General features: G+C 40.9%; 1 protein-coding gene across 4 annotated transcripts in view; it reads right to left on the bottom strand.

Moving 5' to 3' along the window:
- Positions 1–9,346: 9,346 nt before the first annotated feature.
- The window catches only part of TTK (TTK protein kinase), a 131,653-nt gene continuing 124,661 nt past the window's right edge, over positions 9,347–16,338 (bottom strand). For all 4 annotated transcript variants that reach the window (XM_088471699.1, XM_088471716.1, XM_088471706.1 and 1 more), the window contains exons 21-22: positions 12,602–12,699; positions 9,347–11,256 (exon numbers count right to left, since the gene is read on the bottom strand). In XM_088471699.1, coding sequence (XP_088327825.1) covers positions 11,167–11,256; positions 12,602–12,699 — 188 coding nt within the window. In that variant the 3' untranslated portion in view covers positions 9,347–11,166. The remainder of the gene's footprint in view (positions 11,257–12,601; positions 12,700–16,338) is intronic.

Below are 16,338 nucleotides of genomic sequence, written 5' to 3'. Positions count from 1 at the left end.
TCTAGACTTGTTTTAAATGCTTTAATCTTTCTTTTCACTAGTATGAAAGGTTTAATGCACGTATTTTTGTTTACCGATTGAATAAATACGACATATTTAAATTTATTGACATAATAGATGATAGAATAAATATACCAAATGTAGGATTAATCTTAACTATTTTGTAATTATTCCTAACAAATATTACCTAATATGATAGAATTTAATGCATGTCAGACGTTCCCAAACACTGTCCTCAAGGCTCCCCAACAGTTCAGGTTTTAGAAATATCCATAGGCGATACAGCAGAAATCTTTTCCCCCCTTTTTTAGTTGTGATGCCATCAGGTATCTATTGTGTAAATTCTTTTTAGCGGCAGGGACCAGACGCTTGACAGGTTCAATGGCAAGTTGAATGGGGAAGAAGTGGTCAGTAGGACAATGGGGCAATTCCCACAGTAAGTGCAATACTTAGGATTAAGGTCTGTACTCTCCCTTGATTACTTATCAAAATTTGACTTCAAACAATCTCAATTCAATTAACTCGAGCAAGATTGCAAGGATCAATGAGCAAATATCAGTGTTCAAAGCAAATAAAAGAATTATTTTAAAAGACTGCAGTAAAAGCTGCCAGAGGTGCTTAAATTATTTACCACGGGGTGAACACTTGTGTCATTGCTTAATATTTCAACTTCTTAGCTTTTATTATAATCTATCTTTTTTTGTAGGAAAATGGCAAAGACATTTTAAAGAAATAAAAGTATTGGGTTATAAGATTAAGTGTGAAAAAAATTGGGATGTGGGCTAAATACAGTTCAAGCAACTGTATAGTGCATAATATTGAACCAAAACTCAAATACAAAAATACTGTATGTGCGTGTGTTTTATAATTCTTATGGTGGCATACTTCCATGAAGCAGAATTTTATTGTACTGTTACCTGAGGTTATGTAGTGTCAGTAACCCTTGAGTGAGTAAATGACTCCATGTAACCTGCAAGAACACCACAAATGTGCCAGAATATATATATATATATATATATATATATATATATACATATATATATATATACACACACACACATATATATATATTTATACATACACACTATATATTGATTATATATATATATATATATATCACACACACATACATACATATATATACATACGTACACACAACTATTATATATACTGTATAAATATATAATTATAAAATTGGGCTCTGTTTATTATGTCATAACGTTTACATGATAGTTGACACCAAAACTACCGTGGACGGTGAGCGCGCTTGTAGCCGCAATTTCATGATGTATATGAATGTAATAAAATTATTTTTTTCGTAAATACACACTGACCATATCTCCCCCAGATCCCCCTGCCAATTGTCTGATAAAAATGCAAAATGCCTCTACCAGCTTCAAAGAGCTAAGCTGCGCATGCACATTGTCCTGACCGTGCACAGCGCGCATGTCATGTGCTGCAGAATTAATTCATAAAATTAGAGTTAATAATAAAAAAAACACACTGTATGAGGCTAGATCCATGCAAACAACTAACATCACCCTCAAATGCATCTCCATTTAGAAAATGTTACCTCAAAATCTGAACACTTTGACACAGTAAACAGTAAAGATAATCATATAGAAAGACATTATAGTAGACCTTTTAAATCACCAAGGTCCTTCAATATGCAAAGGAGTAACTCTAATGTACATTACTGGAAAATCCATGTGAACTTGTGAACAATGGGCCTGATTCAGCAAGGAACGCGCGGATGCAGACGCACGCAATCGGTCAATGTTTTTGCTCTAAGCATGTATATGCTTCGCAGTGTGCGAACCAGGCAGTGCAATGCGTACGCAGGGAGTCTGCAGCCTCAGGGACAAGTGATTGACAGGAAGTGCCATTTGTGGGTGGTGACGGGGGAGTGGTCGGGCAAACGCAGGCGTGCCTGTGCGTTTGGATGGCGTTTCAGGGGCGTGCACAATCAAGCCCTTGCCGTGGCGGATGCAGCCTGAGGTCTAGTTGCACACATGAAGTCTCGCTATGTCTGCAGGAGGGTCAGGTCAACCACTATTGCGTGTATGGGTCCGATGGTTCTCGATGATACCGATGTTTCTGCTGTATTGCCAGGTATAGAGGACGCAAGTAAAGGGAAGTGGGTGGTATTATGTAATGCTGGGCGTCTGCTTATTCTGCTGCGATTGCCGTGCGTATGCATTCATTAGCATATTCTTGCAGCGGCCGGGCACATGCGTCTGCATCCGTGCGTTCCCTGCTGAATCAGGTCCAATGTCTATACAGGTTGAGTCTCCCATATCCAAATATTCCGAAATACGGAATCATTTTGGCATGACTGAGAAAGTTAAACTTTTGATTTTTGATGGTTCAATGTACACAAACTTAATCTAAGGCACAAATTATTACAAATATTGTATAAAATTACCTTCAGGCTGTGTGTATAAGGTGTATATGAAACATAAATGAATTTAATTTCTGTACACAAACTTTGTTTGAGCCACAAAATTATTGAAAATATTATATAAAATGACCTGCAGGCTGTGTGTATAAGGTGTATAGTAAATGCATTGTGTGTGTATATTTGATATTTCATTAGGATATGCAAAATATTCCAAAATACAGAATATTCCAAATTACCCCTGGTCCCAAGCATTTTGGATATCGGAGACTCAACCTGTAGTTTGACAGCACTGTTATGCAAAAACATGGTGTGTAGAAATAATTGGACTGTGCTGCTCTGGATGAAAGGTTAGCCTTAAATAAACTATCGGGTGTTGTCAGCTCACATTTATACACATATTGTACATAAACCTTAACTGCAATAAAGACACAGACATGTTTATTGTCAGGCAAAGGGACAGCTTTTATTTATAATAGAGGTATGGTGTCAGAGAAAAAGAACAGCCTAACGAATAGCAAAGAAAGGCTAATATCTAAAGTAGAGCCGCATACACACTAGACGATTTTTATGAACGATATGGATAACGATATATCGTTCAGTGTGTATGCAGTGAATGACCAACGATGCGAGCTCCTGCGGGTCATTAACTATGTCTTTTGTGTTCCGTACATGTAGGCCAATCTGACGATATCATCAAGAATTGCCTGTTCAGAGATGTGGCAGGGTGACTTCACTGAAATATATTTTTAAAGATATCTTTTAGTGTGTACACCCAATATCACTTGTCTTGCACTACAGAAAGTTCAAGAGAAATCTTTCACCTTTATCGTTCTTACAGCACATCGTCTAGTGTGTATGAGCCCTAACTGTGGACCAACTGCCCTCCCAACCACAAACAAATCAAAGGAGGGTGGGGCCAATTGCCAGCTCAACCTCACACAACAATTCAGGAGGGTTAGGCTGTGGGGAGTTTAAGGTTAGGCTGCTGGGGGGGGGAGAGGTTAGGGTTAGGCACTGAGGGAGAGTTAGAGAAACAATACTTACCAGAATTCTGGAGGATCTCAGGTGTATGCTGGAACTACACGTCTCATGACCACCAGGACCCAGAAGCCGCTCTGGAGTTGCTGCAGGAGCTACAATCAGGTGAGTGACCACTGGGCCACCAGGTATGTTATGTTGACATGTCTTACGTGTAAACATGATTAATCTCGACATGGTCACCATCCACATGTTAAGGTCAACATGCTGGATGCCGACAACATGTCGATCTGATGCATGTCAACATGATAACTGTCAACCTAACATACCACACCCTGTCCCAGTGCCATCTAGATGTCTAACATTGGAACATGAGCCTTATTTACCCATGAAGATTCTTCTGCTCTAGTAGAGAACCTGTAATTGGAGATTCTCAACTATTCTTTTTATATGCATGTGTTATGACTTGTGCAGTCCATTTTGAAATTATCACCTTTTATTACTCTAAAAGAATAACAAGCAGTTGTTCTGCATTTCTAAAATGTTCAGTCCTGGATAAATATATATAGCGATTGCTCTCACCACCAGAACTATGGTGGTGCAACATATGCCACAGCACAGGGCACTGCAGAGCAGTGGGCACTGTTCGGGCCTGTACATTTTTTTGTTTATAACAATTCTCACTTGTACAGTAGCTTCCTCTTCCTTTATCCCTGATATCTCCTGGTCGCCCCTATCTCCTCCCTGGCCGACTCCCCCTGCATCTGGCCATCTCCCCACACACCTCCAGTCACATCCTCTTTTATTTAACACACACAGCTATCTGCCCCACAATTTCTGTTGGCAGCCCTGAACACAGCCACCGATTCCCAACCTAGGTGTTACCAGGGGATTTAGTTGACATCTTGGTGTGGACAAAGCCAGCGGCACCAAAATCCTGACAAGGGTCAGTATCCCGGCTGCAGAAACCTGACGGCTGCGATACCGAAGGTAAGTATTAGGGGTTAGGATTTGGCACTAGGGGGAGGGTTAGGCTATGGGAAAGGGAGGGTTAGAGTTAGGCTGCAGGAGTAGAGGGGTGGGTTAAGGTTAGTTTACTTGCCTGCAGGAGCCGGCGTTTTGGCATCGGTATTGCGACCGCCAGCATCACATACCCAACCTGCTACCAGCACACCTTGAGTACTCTGATGGCGCAGGGTACAAATACGGATCTCCCCACTGCTATTTGCTGCATATACAGTACAAGTAGCACACTTTCTGTACCTTCAGTTGATGATCTACACTGCCAAATCAAGGCTTGTGCACTGCTGTTCTGATGGACAAGTCCTGCTACAGGTGCAGCTTCACCAGCGCTCTCCTTCCTATAGAGCTGGTGACTTATACTGCATAATTATTGCATATCATCACTGCACCATTAGATTTACGCTGCATTTGACAGTGACACCTGGATAAAAGAGGTACAACGGGGATTGGTACCCCTTCATCATCGTACGGGACAAATCCGATTTTTCATGGCCCTTACCCATGAGACCACACATCTTATGTCACTACTTGAAAAATGGGGGGGGAGGGGGGGCCGCGGCAATACTCTTTCTGGCCCAGGGCACCTAAAGCTAGTTACAGCTCTGGCTCTCACAAAATCCAATGAGTGATGTTTCTTTTCCATTTCATTAGTTGGTTGGCAATAAAAAAAAAAAAAACTGGTAATATCAGTTTTCCATATCATTCAATATATAATCACTTCAGGAAGAAAAAGTAGATTTGCTCTTAAAACCACTTTTTCCTTGTGGATATTTAAAAAGAATTATTTGCACTATAGTACCTGCAGTTCTCTTTGGGCACAAATATAAATCTCATAGCCATCACTTTTAGTGCACTTTGCTTCAGATGTTCAAAGAGTATTTCAGTAAGAGCATCAAGTACAACATGTAAATCCCATGGTGTTAGAAATGACTTTATACAAGGCCAGGTTCTTTTCCTGCATAGAAAAATGAAATAATCAGCTCTTCAGATGCCAAGTAAGGGCCTGATTCTGAGTTAGACACAAGTGGAAATGCGGACAGCTCACACGTATTTCAACATACTCCGTATGCGCCAGAACAATAAATGGGCGTTTGCGCATCACTGGATGAAGAAACTGCTGGATGCGACAAGACCACACACTCGAAAATTGCAGTTTACTCCATTTTTTCTGATCAACTTTAACATGGTTTTCAACTTCTAATGCTGTCACCATTCTTTTAATACAGCCTTTTATACCTTTGTAATAATCAGCTTCTCATTCGTTATTTTTATTTTCTCTCCACCTGGATACTTCCGCTATAGTATCTGTTTAATAACAGTTCCTCTGTGAATAAACAAAGTAGCAAGTTCAATCACAACAAGCTTGTCAGTGTGAATGTGTGTCACAGAGGAACTGTTATTAAACAGATACTATTGTAGCATCTAGAACTGTAACTAGCTTTATTACACATTATGCTAGTGGTGTATATATCTATCCCATCAGAACCCATTTCAGTTTTATAGGATCAGATGGTGTACATCAGGGTGGACAAAAGATGACCAACCAATGAATTTGATACAATACAAATAGAGACACAAGCAATATTTAATACACTTTTAACTCACAACTTTGTTTGCAGCATATTTCACTTTATGAAGTTTTGCCATTTTAAATACCAATAATAAGTTACATTTTATAATGATCCAATAGTGAACCAACAAAGAGGACATTTCTATTTCTTTCCTTTTTCTAACAGCGATTCAACATTGTCCTCAGCAGCACCCCCCAACTATTGTATTGATAATATAATTGGTGAATCTTCAATTTGGGGTTTATACATGAGTCAAAATAAAAGTATACCAACTGGTGCAGAAGTCTTCCCAAATTCCCCTTTTCCCTAACTATTTTGTTTTGTAAAACCACCCTTGCGTGTGTTGGATCTTTTTTCAAACAAATTATAAAAACAGGTAAAACCACATAATTTGGGGCTGTTTTTGTTCCTACGGTATTATTAACCTTAATAACATTTATTCCCAGTCATTTGCAGTAAATTTTGACCACCGCACAACTCACAATATTGTTTTTTTTCATCTAGGTTAGGCCTAGGGCCAAAATGTTGCATCCAGCTGGCTGACTAAGCGACAGCAGTGGGTGGCACTAACATGTGGCTGTCTTTAAAAAATGAAAGTGGCATACAGGAGATGCTGAGTGTGGGCAGCAGCAATTTATGACACAGGTAGCACTAGGTTGCTGTCTGATAATAAGTGCGGCTCCGCACACAAAAAAAATAAAAAATACACACACACATTATTATATATATATTTGGTCCAGAACTTGGGGCCCAGAGCTCCCCTAACCGAGACAGCAGCGATTGCCGAGAGAGGCAGCACGCTACCTGCCCAGATGGACACAGCAGACAGCACCAGCCCTACACTACCCACCCTCCCTGTTCACCCTGCACAGCCGGAGTGAAATGGCACCAACGTAGGGACTCCTTATAAAGCAGAGAAGAAAGCTCTCGAGCCGCGAGATTTCGTCTCTGAGAGGTTTTGCCTTGGTTTGAGATCCGAGGCCGGCGGGGAAACCGAATGTACGTTCGGTTCTCGCCCCCGGATCTCTAAATTCGGGTGGGTTCGGATCTCTGAGAAACCCGAACCCGCTCATAATATATATTTATACATATACATTACTGCTTACCTTTGCTAGATTCAGAGGCAGCAGCAGAAGTTGGACCAGCGCAATTCACAGGTCTTTGAAAACAGGGTCGAGTCAAATGCCAGGAGGGGCAGGGCTTATTTGCAGGCTGCAAAAGCCTAATAGTTAGCGTCATTTTATGATGGCTAAAACAAATAGTGGTGAAATATTTTTTTCACTGAAATTTTTATTAAAACTATTTTTTCCTTTTTTTTGTTTCTTTGACGAAATATGTCCATATCCAACCTTCCAGCACAGCAACCGTGTGCCCTCATGGACAGGTTAGAGCGGTGAGTCTTTTTGCCAGAAAGAATCGGCAGGTAGCTGCACATTCCCCACCTGCCCCACCAAACAAACTGTGGCAGTATTCTTTTATTGGTATGAGAAAACCTTTTCTATTACTTCATGATGATAAATAGACCCCTTGACCTCAGCATTAATAAAGGTATTTAGGTTTCGTTTTTTACTTAGTACATTGTGCAATGAAAAAAAAAAAAAGATTTAAAGGATGTCTTTCACTGCTTTTTTTTGTTTATATACTCGTATTTTTTTTTTTTTTTCATTTTACAGTACACAATCACAGTTAAAAGTTCAGGTCTTATAGCCATCAATGGATGAGCACAGGTGATTGAATCAATAACTGAGGAACTAATTAATTCACCTGTGCTCAAGCATGGATATTCTTAAAACATTGTCTGTTACAGTGCCTTGAGGCCCAAGTTTGGGAACTACTGGTCTATAAGCTCAGTACAACAAACAAAAATAGTATAGTACATTATAGTGTAACTCTTACAATAAGCCAGCCGGTCAGTTTCAGCAACATTAATTTTCAAATTAAAGTTAAGACATTTTTGCCTCTAACATACTTTGAATAAAGCAGTTACAGGTTAAATACATATTCTTGGTTAATAAAGAAATAGAAATCCATGGAGCCGATTCAATGCAGCACTCTGTTGATAGCTCCAGGAGATAGTTCCTAAAGCTATTCACAATTCAGTCCGACAGTTACAAGTTAAATCGGAAAAAATGTCGGTTCTCACGACTTAACCTGGGTGTTTTAGTCAGAGAATGCCAGTTGTCATGACTAAAGTGTCAGCCGCGAGGCCGTTAGCACCACACTAAGCCGGAAAATAGCCTCGCTGATAGCACTTTAGTCTGATTTCTCCTCGCAAGAACTCAGTATGGTGCAAGAAGAAATAATTTAGTCGCCCTAACAGTGTGCTGAATTGATGAGAGGGTTAATAACGCTGGGATAGAGGAAGACATCCAATCCACTATAGAGTTTACTTTATAAATTTTGTCTGGCAATTGAAGCAAGTCCTGAGCAGACCAGAAACTGAGCAGCTACGGAGGGATTGACCAGATGCTAGCAGGCGGCCGCTGCACCATCTGCACCCTGGTCTCCCTGAACTACGGACCTTATTCACACTAGTGTGCCGCTGTCTCGAATGGATTGTGGTAGAGCTCCGAAGCCACTGAATAGGCGAGTGACAGCCATTTAATAGCATCACGTACATACATTTTGGACTCCGTACGCTGCCGACCGGTAAGGAGACTTTTCCCCGGGCTGTGTAATTGATTAAACAGCACAAATTTCTAGTGGAGGTCTATATCTACTAAGAACGATTTAAATGACTGAACTGTGTGCGTGTATATATACATACATATACACACATACACTGTATATACTAGCGGTAACTATATACACAGATAATATTTATTGACCAGTAATTATACTTGGTTATACAGAATCAGTTTCTGAGCATTAAGAGGAGCCTTGTTCTTGTTATAGTTATTTCAGACAGGTGCCATCTTACTGCATGTATTGTTACATTGTATATTCATTCCCTGTAAGCGCAGTTCAAACAATTGCTTTAGTCAGTGCTGAGAGGAAGCTCCGGGAGTTGTTCAAATCAGCGCACTATCAGCAGTGCACAGATTTGAATCGGACCCTATATTTGATTTTATTATTTTTATTTTCCCTGTGTACTGATCTGGCATTGCATAGCTCTGGCAAAGCAGTCATTTATACCCTTAAATGGTTGTTTGAACCTAGTTAGATCATTGTCACTGGTGCAAACCATGCATTCAGGCAGCTGCAATGGGAGAACCTTTGGTAAGCAAAATGTAACAGTGTACAACACAACCCAAGCACAAAGGCATGACAAGGTAACTCATGTGTATATTCAAAAAATGTAGTTGCTCAAGGATTTTTTTTTAAAGTCTTTTCTAGAGAAAAATTAAAAAGAAGGCACATGTGGGGGTCATTTAATTTGTCCTTCTATAAGTTCCATATTATATCACATTAGATCACTTCTTAAGCAGAGTAAAAAGTGGAATTGAATTAGTTACCACTTAAATAAAACACAGAATAAGGTAGCATTATTATACAGTTTGAAAAGAATTTTCCCACTAAAGATTCCAAGTGTTCTCTTCATATGAAAAAAGAGAAATACACAATATTTTTAATGGTTTAACAAACTAAAAATGGCATTATAATGGCACAAATATTGGTGCAAATATTTTTAATACTATATAAGTCAATATATGTACATTGGACCACTGTTTTGAGGAGCTGACATGGTACGTAAATATATAACAAGAAAAAACCCACAAGTTTCCAATACTGCCCTTCTATTTTTGAATTAGTATCATTGCCCATAAATAAATTGCCAGAAGGACACATGGATCCATGATGCCCTGCAGTAGTCTCAGCACGCACAAAACCTGAAAATTAAAATTGAACACAGTAATAACAAAAATAATATGTACAGTGTGAAAAGTGAAGAAAATAATGTAGAACCAATTATTCTAACAAAAGGAGTCCCGGCATAACATGCCAACAGAAGCAGCGCAAAACGCCTGTATAGTCGAAACTAAAAAAAAGCAGACTAAACGCTGTACAAAAACGTTGCTTACCTTTTGGTTTAGTGTTACATAGGATGCTGAAATGTCCCATACTAGGCCATCAGGGGTGGAGCCTAAAAGCTACTCATCTCTGTGTTTATCCACAGTAATGGTTTAGAAATTTTTTTTTTCTTTAAAGAAAAATACATTGTTATTGTTGCCATATGACAGTCCATGATACTCACACTGGAACTGCTATTTCTCTGGTAATATGCAACACTGCACTGCCAGCATTAAATGCAGATTGTAAGCAGAAAGGTGCAAGTACAGTGTTGTCTCTTATACTATACTCATTTTCTAAAGGATTGTTATTTCATGAATACTTACTCAAACAAGGCTCTAATACTGCGTACTAAGCAGCGATTTATATGACATGCTGTTTCTTAATACAAGCAGAAACATGTATTCTATGGCTAAGAGAAGCATTATGACTTAAGTGCATACATTTAGATAAAGGGTGTTCTGAAAACACAAATCAGCAACGAACATGTTGCCAAAAATCATTAGAGGATGCTTAACAAAAAAAAGGACCCCCCACCAGAGACAACAAGACTGCCTTTACACGTTTAATATTAGGTTTATATACAGAACATAAACTCAAGCCTTCGAAAAATAATAGACCTGCTTTTACACATTGCCTCGGCTTCACAGTAAACGAACATCCGCAGGAATATATATTCCATTATTTACAGCCTAAGGAAGTATTTTTTAAAGTGTATCATATTATCTGGTCATTGGTGACCGTAAAGGTCCTGACACCAAACTTAAAAAAAGCTAAGTGGAGTGACTGATCCTTTTGAACTAGTGGCAGAACTATAAACAGAATCATATGGTGACTTCTGACATTGTTAGGGGTATTTTATTCCTGTAGATTAGCTACCAATCCCTGGCACAAGCAAGAATCAATATTCACAGAAACGAGCAAATCACTCCTTTCAAAAAAAAAAAAAGCATTTTAGGAATGCTGTGAAATATCAATGCACATTGAGTTTAGTAACATTTTGGAAATAAAATAACATAACATATATACACAAACAATACAGATATATTCTACATTTACATTGATAATGACTTGAGTCACCAGATATAGAAAACACTTAGCAATATGAACCATTCAGCGTGGTCAGATGTGCTGTGAGGTATTCAGGGCTAAGGCCTCATACTAGTGGACACGTTCAGAAAATCACTTCATTGTCCATGGGTTTTGATTAGTCTGCTTGCCAATTGTGGATAAATCTAGACTCTTGCCGCTGTTACATTGATCATATAAATTCTGTAAAAAATGAAACGAAAATCAAACAGGCCACCAAATCACAGAAAGAGAAAGGGAAACAGGGGACTTCTTGATAAAATACCTTTCTTCGAGTATAGAAGGATACACAGATGGTGGATTATACTGTAGCCCCCTCAGGAGACCGGGGCAATGCTCACTGTTGCTACAACCTGTTCCCCCTGCTTCTCCTCACTTTACAGACATGCCCAAGAAGGAGAAAATAGAATAGCAGCAGAGAAGAACAAACATACATTCCTGGTTAAGATGGCTTCCTTGCCGCCTCAGAGAAAGAGGTGCAACTCCAAGTAGAAAATGCTTACATTGTAGGACACAGGATGTGGAATGTCTCTTAGCCACTCTCAACAGGAGGGGATGAATGACTATGGGGCAAATGTATTATTGGCTGATAAGTGTCAATGTATTAAAGCAGGTACAGAAGAGAAATTCACTTTCCTTTACAGTGTCTGCACATTTCTATTGATATTGCCATACATTTGTATGGCGATGGTTTTGAAGCAGTTATTATCAAAATCCAATAAGCTCACATGTGGTTTATGGTCTTTTCACATAGAACATAAAACAGGCAGGATTACCTACCGGATATGTACTAACCAGCATCTGCCTTCACAAAGTGTGCATAAGATCTTGTGTTAATTTGCAGGATTTTGTGCATTGTGGCAGGTGAGGAGGAAAGACACAGAGCATCAGTAATATGCGTATGTGCTGCAGGACCTGAAAGGATCACCGGAGCGGGAAGTTCTCTCCCACTCCGTCAGCCAAGATGTTAATATATCTCAGCGTTAGCATGAAGTCACCTGCTGCATATTAATACAAAAGGTGGCCAACAGCAATTTTCACTTCGCAAACTAAGTACTAGCAGAGGAACGGGAGGTTACAGGGAGGAGTAAGGGTCCATTTTTTTGTCTATCACTACTATTGACGGAGAAAACTTGTGTATTAACTTGAAGTAATGAAAGTATACAGCATGTGCAAATAATGTAGATTCAGCTGTACTGCCCCACTGCTACAAGATTGCACAAAGGTAGACTGCAGAGAATATATTATATGCAGTTACTGCTCTGACACCGATGTAACTTGAGAAGGTGGAAACATTCAGTGAGTCACAGCTATAAAAGTTTACAATGCAATGTTCACACCAACCCTGTACAAAGATAGCAAACAGGAAAACATGGGAAATCCTGAAAGTTAGATAAGTAATAGACCTTGGCTTATAAGAGTACAGGTAAATCAGCAATCTTCATTTCAAGCATGTGCTATATGTGGATATCTGAATCTCAATGTGAAACAGTCAGAAAATTAATTGTAAAAATCGCCAAATTTCCACCTTAGCAGCTCTTGAGATCGAGTTTGGAGAATTCAAGCCAATGAGTTGTCCAAGGATACGTTTCATTTCCTCAGTGGTACCTTTCTGTACTTGTTCTTCTGTAATCAAGCAGAGAAGACACACCTTAGACTATATACACACACAATACAGACTTAAAATGAACTATATCTTGGCCTACCCAATTTAAACCACGAGGTGTGGTGTGGAGGATTCATTGTTTTCAAAATGGGATTTCCTTTATTTTTCAGAGGCTGCTGGGGGACACGGGGTGGGAAGGGGCACTGCAAGTTCCCTTCTCTCCCCTATATCCTTCCTCCTCATCCTTATTTTTACTGGTCTGGCAAGATGAAAATAAACACCCTTTTCTATTAATTAGGGGAATTCAGAGTGGGGTATTCCAAAGGAAACCTAAATAGGAGTAAGGAATAAGTAGGGACAACTGGCAGACAAGGGATGAATGCACATTTGCTGCAACATCCATTGTGTGAACCATAGAAACGGCATGCAGGAACAACCAGGTGGTCACACTCTATACCAGTGGTTACCAAACTTTCTTCATGGCACCCCTAAGCCAAAGTTTCTTATTGAGAAACTAAGCAAGAATTATTAAATTAAGTAACTTGTGCTTACATGTCATCCTTGGGTTCAGTTATGTGGTGGTGGTGTACAGGGTTGTGCTTCTGTTTGTTTGGCAGTCACCAACACTGGTTTTTCCCCATCACATGGACCATAAACAATTTGATTCGGTCCTGGACCGCCAACCCATGGCACCCCCGCAACACGCAGTTTGGGAACCACTGCTATATATATTTGATCTGCTTATACCATATGACACCTCACTCAGTTACCAACTGTCCTGATTAAGTGCATAATGATCCTAAAGTAAACCAGGAACCCATCATGGAATAAAACCACTGGAATGTCCTCTGAATCTTGCAGGAAAATCACTGAGAAAACCCAAGAACACAATAGACTCCTAAGTGATATGAAAACTTATAAGAAAGGATGTGGCCGTGTGAAGGACCATCTAATCTCATGAAACATGGGTCAAGGTGTAACAATAAGTTTAATAAGGTAATTTCTACATTTTTTAAGCACATGTTTCAAGCAGTAAATGTACCATGTATGTTAATTTTTAGAGAACTGCCAACTGTTACAGGACATTAAAGGGACCTAGGTACAGTGGTGAGCTTATTTGAAACAGTTGGTAATAGAAGTACCTTATATGGTGTGAGCACACCACATGCAAACACAGAAAGTGTGGTCAGCAAGAAGGAGACATATATGAAAAGTTGTCGGGAGGAAGGAAATCCATCCGAAGGAAGAATGGGGGGGGGATGCGTGTAAGGCATTGGAACGACATGTTCAGGTGTCTGCAAGTGTGACCACCCATTATCAATATGAAGCAAACTTCGCATGAATGACGATACGAAGGATAGATTAAACCATGTAAGTTGAGCATTGCTGCACCAATAGACTTTATTTCTTCCTCTGTTTTGTTATTTGATAATGAACTGCTGTTTATATAACTTTAAATATGGTTATGCTTTTCTTTACAAAATTACGTGATATTTCTTCACTGATATCAGTGTGTTATAAACATCCCACTGGGAACATAAGGACACTGGGCTTCATTCAGAGGCGGCCGTACTGTCTACGACCGCACGGCCGCCTTGATGTTTTTCCATCGCTACCATCACCCTAGCGGTTGTTAGAGCTGTGGGTGTAAACCCACAGCCTAACGACCGAAACAGAGGCGGCCGGTCAGGATGCAAGCGGCCGCCCAGTTTCTGAGCGACCGCTTGTATCCTCCGACCGTCTCTGAATGAGGGCCACTGTCTTGGCAGAGCTGGACACTCAGATGCAGCTCACCATAACCAGGAGAAAAAACATCCTTTAAATACAGTGGAACCAATTGAAATGCGTCCATAGTGAGCCATTTACAAAACTGGAATTACAATGTACGTACAAAGTAGCAACAGAACAACAAATGGGTGATCAAACATGATCTGCACTCTAGTAACACTCAGAAGTAATGTTAACTTGCTGTGAAAGAACATGGAATGAGCAGCCAAACATTTTATGTGGACACAAAGCTAACCCTTATTCTGCAGGAAAGAGCATGTGTAAACCATATTCTTTGCACCAACCAAAATTTGAAATAGGATAACAGGGAGACTGCTTCCATAATCACTTTATTGCATGGCCCTGCGGTGTCAGGATGAGAGTGTCTGTAGCATTTCATTTAATGGCATGAAACATAAAACAAATGGACCAGATACAGGAGGTCTGGCTGTAGAGTAATGCTGGGTACACCTTGGCCGATATATCGTGTGTGTTGGACAATGAGTACAGACTATATGCAGTGATCGCAAATACGCATTAGAGCGTGTATTTTACCCAGTATCGAGGACCGGGGACTCACTTTCAGAATGGGTGGGTACCTGGGGACGCGCTTCCCTGCGTCCAATCCCTGGCTCCTCATTAAGTGGATTGATTGACCGGGTGCAGGTAAAAAAAGAAAGCAACGGTGGAGTCAGGCCAGACGGACCTCTTTGGCACCTTTTTTGTCATGCTGCGGCACTACAAGGACATACGGTTCCGTGACCTGATGATGATGATGGCCCCTGCACCTGGAGCGAAGACATCCTCCGGTAAGTGCAGGGATGCGGATGGGGGTTTAATAGTAAGCGGGTGACTGGTGCTCCAGGCCGGCTCGAGGCAGAGTGGCTGCACAAGGATGCTACAGTGGGCGCTGTGCGCCGCCACAGGGACCCACACCCAGGGCTGCCAGGAGTGTTTGGGTAGTCAGCTGATGTCTGCACCAGGAGAGGGGGGAGTTGCACGATGGCTGCCTGGCGGCTGTCCATACTCGCCAAGCCTGGCAGCACGGAGTGACATTTGTGACAGGCAGCCTGTCAGTGAATTAGTGCGGAGCTCAGTGTGGTGAGCAGAGAAGCTCCAGAAACTGCTCACCACAAGAAACTGCTCACCACACCAATATACAAAGCACTGCAGAGCCGACCGAGAGCTCCCTGCAGCCGGAGCACTGTAATGGACAGGCAGTCAATGTTACTGTTGCCGGGCCCTGGTGAGTATATAGAGCGGCCCCCAACACACTTTTTTTTTTTTAAATTTAATATACAGATGTGCCCACATACATCTATCCTCTGTGTGCAACATGTCGCCCAACACAACGCAGGAGCTCAGTGTGACTCGGTAGCGCAGAGCGTCTTTTCGTGCGTCTTTGTACCTTCAAATGACTCCTATTTGCACAATGGTGTGAATAGATCGCAAAGCAGCTTCTGCTGATTAATATGATATGCAGCATGCATATGTTCTCTGAGAAAGTGTGTGTGTATCTGCATGCGAAACGCTACAGTACAGTGTCAGTGGCTGTAACAGCCGACCGCCCGTACATTTGCTGAAAAGGCCTCCGGTGAATGACAGCTCAACTGGGCAGGCACATGTAAATGTCTGCCCAGTTGTGAGGTCAGGCACTACACATTGGGCTGATGAATACCAATTATTAGATAGGACGGGGGATCGACCAGACAGCTGATCTGTCGTCCTTGTGTGTACCCAGCATTAAACACTATGGCTGACGAAGCCGTGGGAGGATCCACGGGGAAACGAGTCAGGCATTGTCGCTTCTACCTGCCGTTGCAGACCACTGAACTCCACCAGCCGCCACTGCTCATATCCACAACTTTGCAACTTTATTTGAGCCGTCACCT

This window comes from Taudactylus pleione, unplaced genomic scaffold (genome assembly GCF_031769625.1).
Source record: "Taudactylus pleione unplaced genomic scaffold, aTauple2 ptg000015l, whole genome shotgun sequence".
Lineage (NCBI taxonomy): Eukaryota > Metazoa > Chordata > Amphibia > Anura > Myobatrachidae > Taudactylus > Taudactylus pleione.
Note: the sequence above shows the minus strand (reverse complement) of the source record. Positions and strands in the feature narration are given on the sequence as shown.